Genomic DNA, 16,113 nt, shown 5'->3' with positions numbered 1-16,113 from the left:
AAAAGCAAAACCTTTATTTATAATATGGGTAAAAAAACTAGCAAGATTATAATTCCTTGGCATTCTTTAATATCTTGGAGCTTGCAAGTTTTTTTACCTCTTCTTATTTAGCATTTGTCTTGATTTGAAACATTATGTCTCTCTTCCACTCTATCGCTCTCTCTCTATATTAACGACATTTTATTGTGATATTTTATTATCTGGTTTTGTGCTTTAGCATGCATTCTAATTATTGTTCATAATTGTATGCTACTTAAATTTAAGAATTTATGAGGAGAGGTGACATACGTTAAGAGAATACAACGATCCTACAAGCCTTTTGAAGGTACCAGTTATTGCATATTTCACAAGTCTACAAGAAAGGTGAAGCTTTATATCTATGCAAATGTAAACTAGGTGTTGCTAATAAAAATCTTGTTGGCACTTATGTTTATTTCAAGCCTTGTTTCAATTCATTATCTAAACCACATTATGAGTTCCCTATAGACATCAACACCCAATGAAACTAGCAATAATTGTACTGGTTGTGTGTTGCCCCCTATAAGGTTCAAGTGTTAAGAGTAAAGTTATCCATGTTTAACTCTAGGGGAGACTAGGGCCATCCACTGTGTCCATTTTCCTAGGATTTCCATATATGCATATATTTTTAGAGAGATGATAGCACCAATGAAGTTTACATAGCTCTTTATTTGCCATGACATTAAAGACAAGAAATAAGTTTAAAAAATATGAACATACATTTATAAATCCCATGGTCAGCTTTTTAACTTCTACTTCCATGGTCATTTCCTTGAAATTACTGTGATCGTATATCCTAAACTTCGTGTATTTACTTTTTCATAGAAATGAAAGTTCCTTCATAAAAAAAACAATAACCTTTTTGCATAGATCATAATGTTTTTTATGTATTTCATGCATTGTCTTTCCCTATTTATAAAGACAATATTATCTAAGATAACAACAAATGTATTGGATTAGACTCTTCACAAGAAACAAGCAAGACAATTGTCTCAAAGTTTACTTAGATTACCACTCTCAAACAAATCAGCCTATACCTTCATGTGTAGGTTTGAGCTAGACAAGTAGGTCGGTAGTTAGATAGCTTTTATTATCATCATCAAACATTAAACGTGACTAATGGGACTAGAGTGGAATTTAGGATCTCAATGTTTGAGAAATTTACAAATGAAAATTGCTAGTGCAAGTGCACATTGTGACTACGAGAGAAGCGATTGGGGGTATGTTTGGATTAACAAAGTGGGAAAGCAAATTCTAAGGTGTAGAAATATAGAAACTCCTTTGATGAAGAACCTAATGTATTCCATCTTCAAACTAATTTCTTCATATCTTTGTAGTGGGATAGTTTGCGTGAGCATGTGCACAACAACTAATAAACTCTTCCTTTTTGTGATCCTCTATTAGGTGGACATTACTAGTTTAGGGGGCTCAATTAATCCGAGTGGCAATTGTGGTCACAAGCTTTGTTGTGTCACACTTGCAATTTGGCATTTACTTAGACAAGGTCATACAAAAGCTCAAAACACGCACAATATATTTGAAGTTTGGAGGGGGGCAATATAAAAGCATAAATGGTTGGGAAAATGGGACGCACTTCACTTGCTTCATATGCCTCAATAAACTCCCCAACAAAAAGTATCACAAACTATGAAGGCTCATGCACCAAGCACGCTATTGCATGTGTTGCACCAAACTACAGAATGGGCCACGACAGATGTACCTGTGCATGCTAGGTAAGAGCCCATCGCATGTTTGCACACAATTCGCACCATTGCGTCCCAATGTGACTTACGACTCATATTCACTTTGACGTGGGACGAGGCACTGCCGCATCGAGAAGGAAGTTGGTGTGATGTGTTTAGGTATGAAGGAAGTGGAGTGCTCTTAGTGTAATATGAAGCCACCCTCGGCCCCTCCCATTTCCCCTTTCGTGGGACCTTCAATCGGAGCGTGTCCCGAGGTAAGATTAGATCGCTTTGCTCACGTGGGGGGGGGGGGGGGGACGTTGGGTGTGTTCAGAAAATAAGAAATTGGGAGCCCAAAGGCACAGTGGGTTTGTTTGAAAAAAAAGACACTTCGTGTGTTCCCGCTCGAAATCGAAAGAAGAAGAAATCAAAAAGCAATCACAGCATGTATGTACATATAATGCAAGTAAAAAAGAAACACAAAAAAAAGGGAAAGAAGAGAAACAACACACACAGAAGCGAGAGGCGGAGAGGGAGCGATTGGGCGGACAAAAAAGACGTGTGAAACCATATATCTCTCTCTTCCGGAGAGACGTTTTACAAAAGCTTTTATTCTTATTCTATTTACTGCTGATGCTGCAGCCTGCTGCTACTTCTATTCTTAACTCTTCTTTCTCTTCCTTCCCCTTTCCTTTCCTTTCCTTTCCTTTTCTTTCCTTCTGTGTCTGTCTGTTTTTCTGTCTCTCTCCCTCTCAAACCGTCGAAGGTACCCCCTCGTTTCTGCACAAGCTCCACCACGTTTCTGCAGCCATCGTTCTGTAGTCGGCTTCCTTCGTCGTATTTTACTCAGTAAGCTCTCTCTCTCTCTCTCTCTCTCTCTCTCTCTAGTTACCTTGTGTTTTCCTTTCTTTCATATCCACGACGCCATCTCTCCTTTCCGTTCCTTTTTTTGGATATTTTCGTAATCTTTTTAACCTCATCAATTTCCTCGCTTTCTCCTTCTATTTCCTTTCCTTTCCTTTCTTCTCTTTTTCTGTTAACGTTTTCCTTCTGTTTCAGCTCCCTTCCAAGTACGTTTCTTTGTCATGAAGGGGACAAACGCTAAGGCTGCCCTCTCCAAGAAGGGAGAGGAAACGTAAGTTCCATATCGACTTTCAAAATTCTCGATTTTCTTCGTTTGTTTTGGTTCTAAATCTGCTGTCTGTCTCTCTCTCTCTCACTTCTCAAATTTGACTCCCCTAATTAACTGCAGTAATCTGAAGAAAAAGAAACAAGCTTCCAGTGATGAAAAGTCGAAGAAAAGACAGAGTAAAAAGGAACGTAACGCCAAGAAGGATCCTAATAAGCCTAAAAGGGCACCGAGCGCCTTCTTCGTCTTTCTGTAGGCTTCTTCCCTCTTCTATTTCTTGTAAATTCTTCTTCGTCTTTCTGTAGGCTTCTTCCCTCTCCCTATGTCTGAGCCTTATTTTCTGTTTATTTTGCTCAGGGAAGAATTCCGCAAGACCTTTGGTGCGAGCCACCCAAACAATAAATCTGTGTCAGTTGTAAGTTTCTGCTTTATTTTGAACATGCACGCACCTTGTTTCTGCATTGTTTAGTTGTAAAGTTTAGCGTTTTGGTTTGTTATCACAAATATATATATATATATATATATATATGTTTATGTTTATGTATATGTATATATTTACATATATCAATTATTTAACTCTATTGTAAATATAACACAGTTTTAATTCTTATTGTAGACCTATTGAACTATACAGTTTCTTACAGGCGATCCATAGCATACGACCAATTATAATGTAATTAATTGATCACGGTTTTAAAATACATTAGATCTTCCATTCTGCATGAAGTGCATTGAAATAGATATTTATGATAGCTATATTTTAAAGTGAGCACAAATTAAACCGAGCTATATATCGTTATGTCTTTATAACGAGAATTATAGGAGTAATCTTTAAAATAAATAAATAAATATAAAATTTTAGCCATTTCAATCCGAGGTACAGTTTTTTTGTAGTCTGTGAATATCATCCAAGCACCAGTGTTCACGTTTTTGTGATTGCATATAATAGACATATACATTATGTTTTAAGCAAAATGTACTTATAAATTTCATAAAGAAGCTTAATTTTTTAATTAAATAAGATAAATAAAAGTGTTTTTATGGATAGTAATCGTGATAATTCGGGGATTAAATTATAAAAAGACATGATTGGAATTCAGTAATTTGAAAACAACTTGCAGAGATGTAGCTACCGGCTACAAGTATTGTATTTTATATTTACTCACTCAACATGTTTTGTCTGTTTTCTTGCAGGTTGGAAAGGCTGGTGGTGACAAATGGAAGTCAATGACTGATGCGGTAAAAAACTGCTGTTCTGTTTGCTTATTTATGTTTTGTACAGCATACCAGTTTTCTGAATATTTATGTGTATGCCTCTCAATGCAGGAAAAGGCTCCATACATTGCCAAAGCAACAAAAAGGAAAGTAGAGTATGAAAAAGCAATGAAAGCTTACAACACTAAACAGGTAAAATGATCGGCCTCCAGCACTTATACTGATGTTCTTTTTTGCACTACCGCATAAAACTAAGGACTTCTGCTTTGTTGCGGATGCATTTTCTACATCAAATGGTTCCACATTTTTGGCATTTGAAGTAATGCTGTTTATTGTTTTTGGTGCAGGAACAAGTAGCTACTGATGCAGGTGATGAAGAATCTGATAAATCCAAATCTGAAGTCAATGATGAGGAGGTGTGGATATGGAACATTTGTTTACTTCAGAAGCATATTTTATTTATATGCACAGCATAACTTGTTTTCTGCCACCTATGTAGGATGAAGAAGAAGAAGATGATGATGAAGAATGAGTGAATGCATTCTCTGGCTACTGCACAAGAGGTACTGCTGTTGATGGCAGTCATTGCTTTGGAAAATGGATTGAAAAGCTGTTAAAATTTGTACTTTTTTCCATAGCTGCGGGGTTAAAAAAGTAGCTTGTTTTCTTGTAGGAGTGGAATGCTGCAATTCTTTGTATGGCCTTTCTGGGCATTTGCAAGCAGTTGATTGTTTCACGGATGATGCTCTGATCATGTGGTTGAATTTTCATACTAGTCTCTACGAGGACCAAGAAATTAGTATTCTAGGAATAGTGAAATCACTCAAGTGTTGTGTAAAATAGGAGCAGTATTACTGTTCAAAACAAACATGGTTTTTTTGTGTTACGAAAGAAGTTGGTTTCTGCCACAGTTTTATTACTTGCTTCGCTTTTGTTAACGTTTTCTTCTGTTCATTCAGTATGAATGAAATGAATGTCTTTAACAAGTATTCTTGCTTTGTGTTATAGTGTGTTGAATCAATCTTATATGATATTAGTGTCTTGATCTATGTTGATTGATTGACCATTACACATATATGAAGTAACTAAGTTATGTGTATTATGGGCTGGGAACCTTCATTGTCTACTCGAAAGATTTGTTAATGAGGCTAATTGTGCTTCTAACTGTTCTTGCATATTGCTGATGCTGTTACTTAGCTATATTCTATTCATATATTTTCTTTCCATTAGATAATTAGCTTTTTCAAGATTGATGAGTGTTGTTCTTTTAAGGTATTTTCTATTAGCATACCCAGGCCTCTTAAACAAAGGTCAACTGCTGTTCACTCGAATTTCAATGTTTCAATAGGTCTCTGAGCAGTAGAATTTTATAACTTGTGGTATGTATAGATGGCTACAAAAAACGTTTGAGTGGTGGTTAATTGGCTGCTGTGGATATTAAGCCAGAGAATGTATACAAGATACAATTAAAATCCATTTATTTTACTGATACTTGCGTTGTCTGTTTGATGTATACTTCGTTTGGTTGTAAAATCATTCTTTTGTAAGATGACAGTTGTTTTCACCTGCAAAGTGTCTCCTTTTCCATAAAACGTTTTCAATTGGCTATTCCATCTAATCTTATAAGTCACATTCGTCATTGTAGACTTCTTCAATCCTTTTGGCAGAGAGGACTATTAAATTTAGTTGCATTGATTGACCAGATATTTCTGTATCTCACATGATGTAAACGTCTAATTCTAATGTATCTGTTTGTACATTGCTCTCATTCATTTGACGAAATTATAAGTTGGAATGGGCCATTTTGGGGTGTCAATAGGAAGGAATGCATTTAGCATCTTTATAGAAGCCGAACATTACCTTGTGACCCACACATTACACATCTGATACCTTATTCTTTTGTTCAATAGGTGAAAGTCTATGAACTCTAAAGATGAAAAATATTCAAATCGGGATTGTTTATCATGACTGATAGTAAAAAGCCAATGGGATGCCTTGTCTTGATTGTACCTTTGAGCTTGAGGAGTCTTTTTATGTAGCTCAGTTGTCACTACCCTCTTTCTCATTTGATGTCATGACTCTTGTTGGTTTTGTGTGTCACTTGGCATTGTAGTAGTGCAATGTTTTCACTTCTTCAATTTTTCTCATAGGTGAGACAATATTTTGTTGTAAATTTGCTAGTTGTTTGCTTGTATCATTTCAGCCTCTAAGAGACATTAATTAATTTCATATCGTTCATTGGGACATACATAGGTATTTTGGAGGTAGGTATAGGCTCCACATAGTTCAATAGTTCCATTTCATCCATTCTTCTTATAGGTGGGGCAAATTTTCTTGTTATAATGTTTTGTTGGGTCTTCAAGACAAAAAGAGATGTTTCTTCTCCCTTGCTCTCTCTCTCATGTGATCATGAATAGCTATCATCATTTATTGAGTTGTCAATTCACACAGTGGTAGGGGTTATACTCGAGCAACGACTCCCATTTCTATCTACTCTTAGCATACATATGACATGATGTAGTGACAATATATATAAACTTCTTTTCCTAGAGTTTTAAAATAACTGCTACATATTGCTACATATGTCTCTCCTCCCAACTAAAAAGAGAACAAAATTTGCTACACAGCATTCCTTAGCTTAATGTATAGATACAAAGTCACCCTTTATAATATAACAAATATGCAAAAGTTCAACGTTAAATGTCACACAAAATCAATAGGAGCCAAACAAGTATATATAAAAAAGCAAGATATTTGTTATTTTTTGCCAACATTAAAAAGAACTTGCATATTTCTAGCACCAGCTTGTATGTGAAAATCTAGCCGATCTTGGAGTGCTATATCCATGTTTTAAATCTGTGGTTGGAGATCTACACATAAAGACTAGTCCCCTACCTTTTGCATGAGAAAGCTTGTATTTGTTTTTAAAAAATTATGTAATAGAAGGTTGGAGATCTACTACATGTACATAAAGATCCCAAAATTTACACATTCTTTAAAACACACATTCCACCCTGGCCTCAAGGGCGACTCCGATAGAGTTGAAAGACAACGACTAGCCTTTATCCAACAACGGTCGTCCTCTCCCTTTCTTGAGGTAGTGGGCATCCACATAAAATGGACCTATCGTGTCCCTATAGGGATTTGTATACATATAATAATCTCATCTGTAAAATCTTTATAACTAATGGAAGGAGTTTTTTTGGGGAAAATAAATAGATATATATATCTTTTGTGTTCGACATAAAATCTTTAAACTTGTGAAAGTGAAAAAATGTCTTGCTGTGTTTCTAAAGAAGGAACGATTTGAGCATAGCATATCATTAAGGCAAGTCATAAGCATCATTCCATTGCTTTTAGTGAACATTCGAATATTACATTCAAGGGTAATGTGACAATCCGGCTTATCATGATGAAAGCGTCCAACGTTCGAAACCTACATATCCTCTGGCACTTTTCTAAGTCTACATTTAAATTTACGACAACATCTAGGGGTAATGGTGTATACTCAGCAATTTTTTTATCACAACTTTTCTCATCATACCAACTTTGCAACTAATTGGTACTGAGCATCTTTTTGTATCACCTATATTGACAAACATTTCAAATTGTTAATTAAAATCCTGTCTACCAAAAGATCACGAATGGTGAAAAAAAAATACAATCCTTGTAGTATGATGTATGCATGTATCGTACATACTTAGTTAGCCCCAAACCCTTGCAACACCACGTACTCTTTATTCGGAAATAGTCAGATTTAATGAATGAATGAATATTGCAATTGAGAGTGCACATTGTGCTCCAAGAGAACAACGGTCCAAAACACTTGACAAACTTCCAATCACCATGCTTTCATATGTAACATACTTATGTATATGTATAGATTACATAAACCAATATACATATGTACTTCCAGTAGATATGCTATATGCACCACCGAAAACCTTCTTCATTTCCACCCACACTCAAGTCTTTGTATGAGTTGGCTGATGCACATGTTTAGTAGGCACAGCTCATGAAGAGGTAGCATAGATAGATAGCATGCTATGAATGAATGTAGAGAGCCTTCTCCATTCCAATGGTTGGAGATAGTAGGCATGAATGAAATGAATGAATGAATGGATGGATGGATATGGTGGAGAGAGTGATTTCCTTAATACAATTATTTGGGCTTTACTTTGATCAAAAGGTTAGAATTACTCTAACGTAGAGGTACCTTTAACCACCCCTTGGTCCTCCCCCCCCCCCCCCCCCCATGTCTCAATTCAGGCTTAACTTACCTTGGTATAAAAAAATGAGCCAAGGTTAACCCTACCAAGAGACTGGCATGAATCAAGATGAAGCATCCATTGTAAGGGCATGGTAGAGGAGCTCATTCCATGTGTCGGGAAGGCCGGGTAGGCACCAATGGCTACAATCCTGATGTTGAACAACCTCGCCCGGTGGGTGGCCATATATGGCAGGATGGGCATCTTTCCTGTAGTCTGATAGCCTCGTGATGTTGAGTATTTTCACTCTTACATTCCTCATCTTGTCCAGTGTCTCCTCCAATGCATACATCTTATCTGGATATGGTGTCAGATAAGATTCCTGATGGATGGGTTCGGTCTCGTCTTGGCATTGCCCACCAGAGTTCCATTGCCCTCCTCTGCAAAATATGCAATACATGCATTGATTGGATATTATAAGGAACTAATGCTTTGGTTACCTAATTTGCAACATGCTGGATATAATTTAATGAATATAAATGTCTGCATTTGTAAAGGTTTTACAAAACGTGCTATCCCAATCCAATCCCTTTGCTCTACAGAAAAAATATGGACTCTTGTTCATTATACCTTTTAAACCAATTGATGTAGGAAAACAAAACCAATCAATGTACAGTAGGGTATCATCATGCAGGGAATCGGAGAGCAAATCTAATGAAAGGTTTACATGAAGTCTCAGAATACTCTGAAGCACATTATTCTAACAACGATACAGTTGCCGAAGCAGAAATATATGCATGATATGTCGGTCGATCCGGCACTTACGTGTAATGGATCGGAGAATAGCTTCGGAAGAAGACGGTGGTGTTTCGTGGGTTCACATGTCTATCCACCCATGCAGCCCATGTGGAAAGAGCCTTCTTGTAAGCCACCATCACATCCAACTTCTCGTACACATGCTGGCCTTCTTGAAAAACTCCAGCCCTACAGTAATCATACATTCTCATAATCATGCATGAATGCTTCAGTTTTATTTTGATTACTGTGACTGTTACTAATATGCACATAATGCATAGGTGGTTGGTTATATTGTCATAATAATGCATGATGAAAGCCTCAGTTTTATTCTGATTACTGTGATTGTTTACTAACTAATATGTGCATAATGCATATGACATGATTATATTGTCATAGTAATGCATGAATACTTGAGTTTTATTTTGATTGTAACTGTGGTTGTTTCTAATATGCACATGAATGCATATGTGATTAGTAAGTATATCACTTCCATCTCCATTACCCGTCCCCTATCTTATCCGCGGTCCACCAATGGCCTGTGTTGAAGATCAGAACGTTCGCCTTCCTCCATCTCCTCTCCGCTCGATCCATCCTGTCTAACCTTATAGTGTACCGAGACGAATTGGATTCGTTTATGATTTGCTGATCCACCAGATAGAATGAGGTATAAAACTCAACTCTGCAATCATAATCCTGCAGTCAATGAAGCAACATGTAAAGCAACATGGCATGGTCAGATGAATCTGATGAATCTGAAGAAGAAGAAAGATTTGAAGGAAAGAAGAAAATGGTGGCTTACCAAGAACTTGAAGACATAAGCCCCTGGGAGCTTGGAGATACCACCATCGCTACCCTGCCCACGAATCTTCTCGATGCGAGCTTTGTCCGGCAAGGATTGGCGGAGCATGCACAGCATGGATTCCCACTGGTTCCGGTTGAGGGAGTCCCCAACAAACACCATCCTCTTCCCTCTCAATAGTTCCAGAAGGCGCCTGCCATGGAACCTGGGCAGGCTCTTGGGGCCGTGTGGGGCGCAGCCATCGGGGAGCCACCTCCAGCGGAGGTAGCCATGGTCTGGCCGCCCATTGCGCTGGCAGCTGAAGCCTTTGTCCAGGAAGGGGCAGGCGCCCGGCCCATCGTCGAGGTAATAGGCGGCGGTGGTGTCCAGTGGGTTATGGGGCCCTGGCCCTTCCTCCTCCTCCTTTACCTGCACCCATGACCCCCTCCCCGACCAGATATTGCATCCGCCTTCAGTTGCCGATGGTGCCCTATCCTTCTGCACCTCCCTGCCGCCATGGCCGCTGGACTCATCCCCACGACGGCCTTCTCGGATAAGAATGGATGGGCTGTTCTTCCCACCTTCCACCCCTGCGTTTCTGCCTCCCTGCCATGAATCATCAGGGTCCGTAGTGGCATTAAAATTTGGAGATGAAGGGCCAGGATCTCCTCTTCCTCCTCCATGATTCTTATCATCATTATTGTGACCACCATTATGCCAGGTGGTGGTGGTGCTGGTGGTGGTGTGTTCGCTAGAGAAGGCGGTGCCTTTGAAGAAGAGTATGAAGAGAGCTTGGGAGGGTGAGGACGAAGGGGTAGGGGTAGGGGTAGTGATAGTGGTGGCGGTAGTGATGGGGGTGATCCTGGTGGCGAAGTTGGAGGTGGCGATGGCCGAGATGAGGAGGCCAAATGAGAGGATGGCTATGAGGATGTAAGGAGCTGCCCATTTGGACGCACGAATGGCATGATTGATGGAGGTGACAGGGGATGATGGCGATGATGGTGATCTCTGAGCTTTCACAAGCTCCATGCTGTACAAGAAAGAAGCAAGAAGCAAGAAGCAAGAAGAAGAAGAAGAAGAAGAAGAGAGAGAGAAATATATATGTATATATGTATATAGTCTTACAGAGATATACAGATTATATTGTGAAATGCTCATAGGTACGTATGTATGTACACCACAAATATATAGACACAAATTTCATTTCGTATTTTTCATGCACTACTACATTAGTGACAGCCAAAAAAAGCGGCATCTTAATCATTTCTTCATTCACTAAAAAAGGCGAGATCTTCTCTTTTTAAGATATCTTTTTGCTTTTCTCTTTTCCGTTTTTTGTTGTTATTAGCTTAACCTAGTGGTAAGTTGTTAACACTACTAGCCGTACGTCTTGGTTTCGAAACCCAATTCCATATATCTTATTTCATTAGATGCCATTGTGGAATGTAGGGGGTTGAACCACCCATGACCTCTTGCTCTCTCTCTCTCTCTCTCCTTGGCTCGGGTCGGTCCATACACTCACTTTATGTGAGTATCTCGATACAATGTGAGTACCGATAGCACTCTCTCTTTCTCGTAGGTCATACTTGACCTCCGAAGACGTTAATATAATCTCTCTCTCTCTCTCTCTCTCTCTCTCCTTTGCCCGGGTCGGTCCATACACTCACATTATGTGAGTATCGATACAATGTGAGTACCGATAGCACTCTCTCTCTTTCTCGTAGGTCATACTTGACCTCCGAAGACGATAATATAATCTCTCTCTCTCTCTCTCTCTCCTTGGCTCGGGTCGGTCCATATACTCACTTTATGTGAGTATCGATATAATATGAGTACCGATAGCACTCTCTCTTTCTCGTAGGTCATACTTGACCTCCGAAGACGTTAATATAATCTCTCTCTCTCTCTCTCTCTCTCTCTCTCTCTCTCTCTCCTTTGCCCGGGTCGGTCCATACACTCACATTATGTGAGTATCGATACAATGTGAGTACCGATAGCACTCTCTCTCTTTCTCGTAGGTCATACTTGACCTCCGAAGACGATAATATAATCTCTCTCTCTCTCTCTCTCTCCTTGGCTCGGGTCCGTCCATATACTCACTTTATGTGAGTATCGATATAATATGAGTACCGATAGCACTCTCTCTCTTTCTCGTAGGTCATACTTGACCTTCGAAGACGATAATATAATCTCTCTCTCTCTCTCTCTCTCTCTCTCCTTGGCTCGGGTCCGTCCGTATAGCATTCTTGAAGAAGAAGAAGAAGAAGCGAACTTTGTCTCTTGCTTCGTGATAGATACACAATCAAATGAAAAGAAAGCCGACCCACCCGAAAAGGCTCGCCACCGACATGATCGAGAGACATTGGCAAGAAACCCATCCCAAACACACACACACACACACCGTCCCTTCTTCATATTGTCCAAAGCATCGACAAATTGACATAGAAAGTTAATCATGGTTGACAATGGTCATCATAAACCACATAGAGAGAGAGAGAGAGTGAGTCCTAGTAGTCTAACAACTTACTACTAGGGTAAGCTAATTACGATATAAAAAGAAAGAAAGAGAGATTGTGTGTGTTTGTGTGTGCGTTCTCTCATGCGCGCAACCTCGAGAGCCCCTAAAGAAAGAGAGATTGTGTGTGTCGGTGTCTTTGTCTGTGTGTGTGCAACCTCGAGAGCCCCTAAAGTTCCGATTTTGTGAACGATTCTCCCAATGACTCCAAAAAGGCTCTTGTGCTCGTGGCCGAGAGATGACGGTGATGCCAAATAGACAAGCAAAAAGAAAGGCTCACACTTTGTAGTTATGCTCTTTCGCCCCTCATTCCCGGCAGCTCTTTGTGTCTTTGGAAGCCCCTTGATCCCCCCAAAATACAATACAAAGGAAAGGCTTTCTAACCCATTCTTATGCTCGCGTGGTTCTATTTCCAAGGAAACAAAGGAGTTCCACAAAGAAAAAACAATTCATGACTTCACACTCGTTTTTAATTAATTTATACAATGCTCACAACTAGTTAGTTTGTTCCTTTCAATTGAACTTTTGAAATGAGCTCCTTGCTTACCACCCAATCAAGGCTTTTATTGTCATGTTATTATAGGGTTTATATATGTACATACAGTCGTGTGGAAAGAAGGAACGATCTAATGTGAGATTCATTTCTACACCTTTTTAGATCTATCAAATTAATGACATGATTTCTTGAATATCCTCATTGAAGAAGAAACTTTTATGGCGGAAATCAATTCTCTAATTGACACAAACACTTTAGTTACATTGACCAAATTGTGATATGTTGCTAGTTCTAGGTTCCATGCCCTGAAATCATGAAAGTGAACCTTTCCAGAATAACATATTGATTCATGCACTATAGGAACTAAAGTTATCAAAGTGAGTTCTCCATGATTGGAAAACATGGATACTAAAATACCCCTCTATTAGGTACAATAAAAGGGGGTTGGACTATCTCGGCTACATGAGAAAAAGGGAGTAAAAACATTGATTTAGGCACATTCTTTCTCTCAAAGTTGCAAATCGAAGGATTAGAAAATATGATCCGAATGAACTCAATGATAAAGTTCTTTTTTTTGCAAGAAAGATACACCTTAGTATATTACTTGAGAAATGTACATGTAGAAAACAGAAGGAGACATTTCATCTCACCTCTATTGTAATACAAAAGCTCATACCAACATCTGATCAAACATATGATATCATATAAGAAACGAGACGAGCACAAGCTACAAGCTATGTAAAAAAGAAGAAGGTATGGCATAATTCCACCTCATACTAGAAGTTGTATCTGAAAATAAGTGAAGCCCTCGCCACCGTTTCTTAAAGTCCACTTGACGTTGCCTTAGAGCATCAGTTAAACCTTTCATATCATCATGAACTCAATGATAAAGTTAATGGGCACCCTATTGATGTAGGCACATTGTTTCTCCCAAAGTTGCAAATGGAAGGAATAGAAAAAAATATGAGCCAACGGAATTCTATAATATAGCTAAATGGGCACCATAAATGGAGTTCACTTCAATGGGACTATTTTATAATCACTTTTCAATTATATTTGTTTGGCTGAGTATCAAACTTGGAGTACTCCTATTTGTATTGAGATAACCCACTTAAAACGCTACTATATAAATGTATCTTACATGTTAAGCAAAGTGACACTAAAAACTTAGCATTTTGTCATTAGAAAGAGAGCTTCGCTCCCACCACAAGAAGTTAGCTAGAACCATCATAGAACAAGTTACAACTCCAACTAGGAATTGTTCCCCTCAAGAAATCCTAAACTAGGTTTGACATTGTAAACCCATGCCTCAAGAGCAAAAGAGAACGAAGTTTCATTAAAAGATGATAAAATCATGGAACAACTTCAACGCACCGTTATTATGATGAAAATGTAACTAATAAGGGTCACAAAAACATGGTACTCATTCTCCTCCATGCTCTCTCTATATTCCTTGGTTTCATACATGGGTTGGAGGGGATGGGACTATACATCAAGGGCTGTTAAGCCTTTGTACACATACAATTGTCATGTTGGAACTACCACAGTCCTACATTATACACTCCTTGTTGAAACATTTTCATCTTTGAAAAAAAAAAAAAAAAAACTTTTCGGATACATGGTTTTGGCTTTCCTAATTAGTTGTTGTCTTGACAACATTGTGAAAGTTACAACAAAGACTATGTCATGTTTGTTTCGTGCAAATCTACACGACTTTCCAACTTGTAACAAAGCATATGTGGTTAGAATATGGAACATATCCTATGATAATTCTTTACCAAGGGAAGTAAGCCTCTTCTTCGAATAGACCCCAAAGCCTATGATTAGTAATCTAAGACTTGACCACTAGGGTAAGCATATTACAAAAAGAAAGAAGATGATTTTCATAATGTCTTAAGATTACAATAAGATAGAGAGACAAAAGAAAGAGAAGGCCTAAATTTGTGTTATGGATGGCACTAAATACAAACCGTGTTTTATGCCTTCTAAGACATGAAACTATGCACAAGTTTTGAAATATGGGTGAAGGAGTAGAATTTTTTACACTTATATGTTTGATTTGAAAAAAATTGAATGAATGTATGATATTTTCACTCGTATGTGTTCGATTTGAAGAAATTGAATCATTGCATAATCAAGTTTGTGTACATTGATGTCGATGTCCATAAAACAACACTATGTACATTGTTTTGGCCACTGTAAGTTTTTAGTCATGTCATTTGGGATTTACCAATTTGTGGCCAAAGGGATAAGTAGATTAAAAAGGTTGATTTATCCATCTTTTTAAACACTTTGTCCTTTCCATTATATTTATATCCCTTTCTCCACGGCAACTCCTTTCTTAATTTCCTCCTCATATAAATACCATCGAGGTTTGGTTGCGAAACATGATAGTGTACTTAGATAATACTTTGAGAAGTTTGTCATCGTACTCTTGGACTACATGTTCTCATCTTTAGTCCATTGATTGAATCCCATTTGGAGCATGTGTAAACGGTCCTTCATTTGCTTTTGGTTGAATTGGTGTACGTTAAGATTTATATGATGTTTTCCAAGACAAAGTTCAATATTTGGGCCATAATGTGTCCTCTTACAATGACACGGATTCAGTTATGGTCAACGCAATTGTTGAGTGGCCCTCTTCTTCGAACTTGGAAAGGCTTGTAAATGTTTATTGGGTCGGTGGGACATAATTGTAAGCTTATTTGCGATTAATCAAACATCCCAATCCTAATGAACAACTAAATGATAATGAGCAAGGGATGTACTAAGGATCTCAATATTGTTAACTAAATCATTTACAACACATTAACAATATTGAGATGCTTAAGAAAGCTATATTATGGCTCCATTGTTATCTTTCGTGGATACCCATAAGTTTATAACCTATACGTGTGTAGGAAACATATGCAAGTACTTTCACGACATGAATGCCATTACTCTAAAATGAGAGACATAGTGTTGAAAGACAAATGTTGAAAATAAAGCTTGACAAAGTTCTTCACCTTATGGGTATTAGTTATTTGCAATTATTCATTCCCTTGAATTACAATGGCCTCGTTATTTGTATAATACTACATTTGAAAAATTGTTGACGACAAAAAGGTTAAGTGATTTGCATGGAACAGATTTGAAGGGCCAAAAAGCTCGATAGGTAAATTAGTCAACCACGATTTATCCTTTGCTCACATCACAAGCAACTATTGGGCTAAGTTGTATGACTAACAAATGTTATTGACTTTTCATGTGCAATGATCTTACAAGTATGTAC

At 38.1% G+C, this 16,113-nt stretch overlaps 2 protein-coding genes across 2 annotated transcripts; one reads left to right on the top strand and one right to left on the bottom strand.

The window, feature by feature from the left end:
- Positions 1-2,356: 2,356 nt before the first annotated feature.
- LOC147858040 (high mobility group B protein 3-like) lies at positions 2,357-5,049 on the top strand. The gene is made up of 9 exons (XM_087327081.1): positions 2,357-2,552; positions 2,763-2,838; positions 2,956-3,084; positions 3,190-3,247; positions 4,027-4,071; positions 4,159-4,239; positions 4,395-4,463; positions 4,547-4,610; positions 4,721-5,049. The coding sequence occupies exons 2-8, from the start codon at positions 2,789-2,791 to the stop codon at positions 4,577-4,579; spliced, it is 465 nt and encodes a 154-aa protein (XP_087183207.1). The 5' UTR covers positions 2,357-2,552; positions 2,763-2,788; the 3' UTR covers positions 4,580-4,610; positions 4,721-5,049.
- A 2,814-nt stretch (positions 5,050-7,863) lies between these two features.
- LOC147858039 (protein trichome birefringence-like 4) lies at positions 7,864-10,913 on the bottom strand. Its single transcript, XM_087327580.1, has 4 exons — positions 9,853-10,913; positions 9,556-9,746; positions 9,081-9,239; positions 7,864-8,695 (listed from the first exon to the last, which is right to left on the bottom strand). Exons 1-4 carry the CDS (start codon positions 10,858-10,860, stop codon positions 8,380-8,382), a joined length of 1,674 nt encoding a protein of 557 aa, XP_087183706.1. The 5' UTR covers positions 10,861-10,913; the 3' UTR covers positions 7,864-8,379.
- Positions 10,914-16,113: the final 5,200 nt, after the last annotated feature.

Source organism: Azolla caroliniana, unplaced genomic scaffold (genome assembly GCF_043228905.1).
Source record: "Azolla caroliniana isolate FFs.n. ecotype wild unplaced genomic scaffold, voAzoCaro1.0.p SCAF_11, whole genome shotgun sequence".
In the NCBI taxonomy this organism is placed as follows: domain Eukaryota; kingdom Viridiplantae; phylum Streptophyta; class Polypodiopsida; order Salviniales; family Salviniaceae; genus Azolla; species Azolla caroliniana.
Note: the sequence above shows the minus strand (reverse complement) of the source record. Positions and strands in the feature narration are given on the sequence as shown.

Coding starts and splice junctions, on each gene's coding strand:
- LOC147858039 (XM_087327580.1), bottom strand. CDS start 10,860: ATGGAGCTTGTGAAAGCTCAGAGATCACCATCATCGCCATCATCCCCT. Junction 9,240..9,555: donor GCGGATAAGATAGGGGACGG/GTAATGGAGATG, acceptor TGATTACTGTAG/GGCTGGAGTTTTTCAAGAAG. Junction 8,696..9,080: donor TATTCTCCGATCCATTACAC/GTAAGTGCCGGA, acceptor CATATTTTGCAG/AGGAGGGCAATGGAACTCTG.
- LOC147858040 (XM_087327081.1), top strand. CDS start 2,789: ATGAAGGGGACAAACGCTAAGGCTGCCCTCTCCAAGAAGGGAGAGGAA. Junction 2,839..2,955: donor TCCAAGAAGGGAGAGGAAAC/GTAAGTTCCATA, acceptor AATTAACTGCAG/TAATCTGAAGAAAAAGAAAC. Junction 4,240..4,394: donor AAGCTTACAACACTAAACAG/GTAAAATGATCG, acceptor TTTTTGGTGCAG/GAACAAGTAGCTACTGATGC.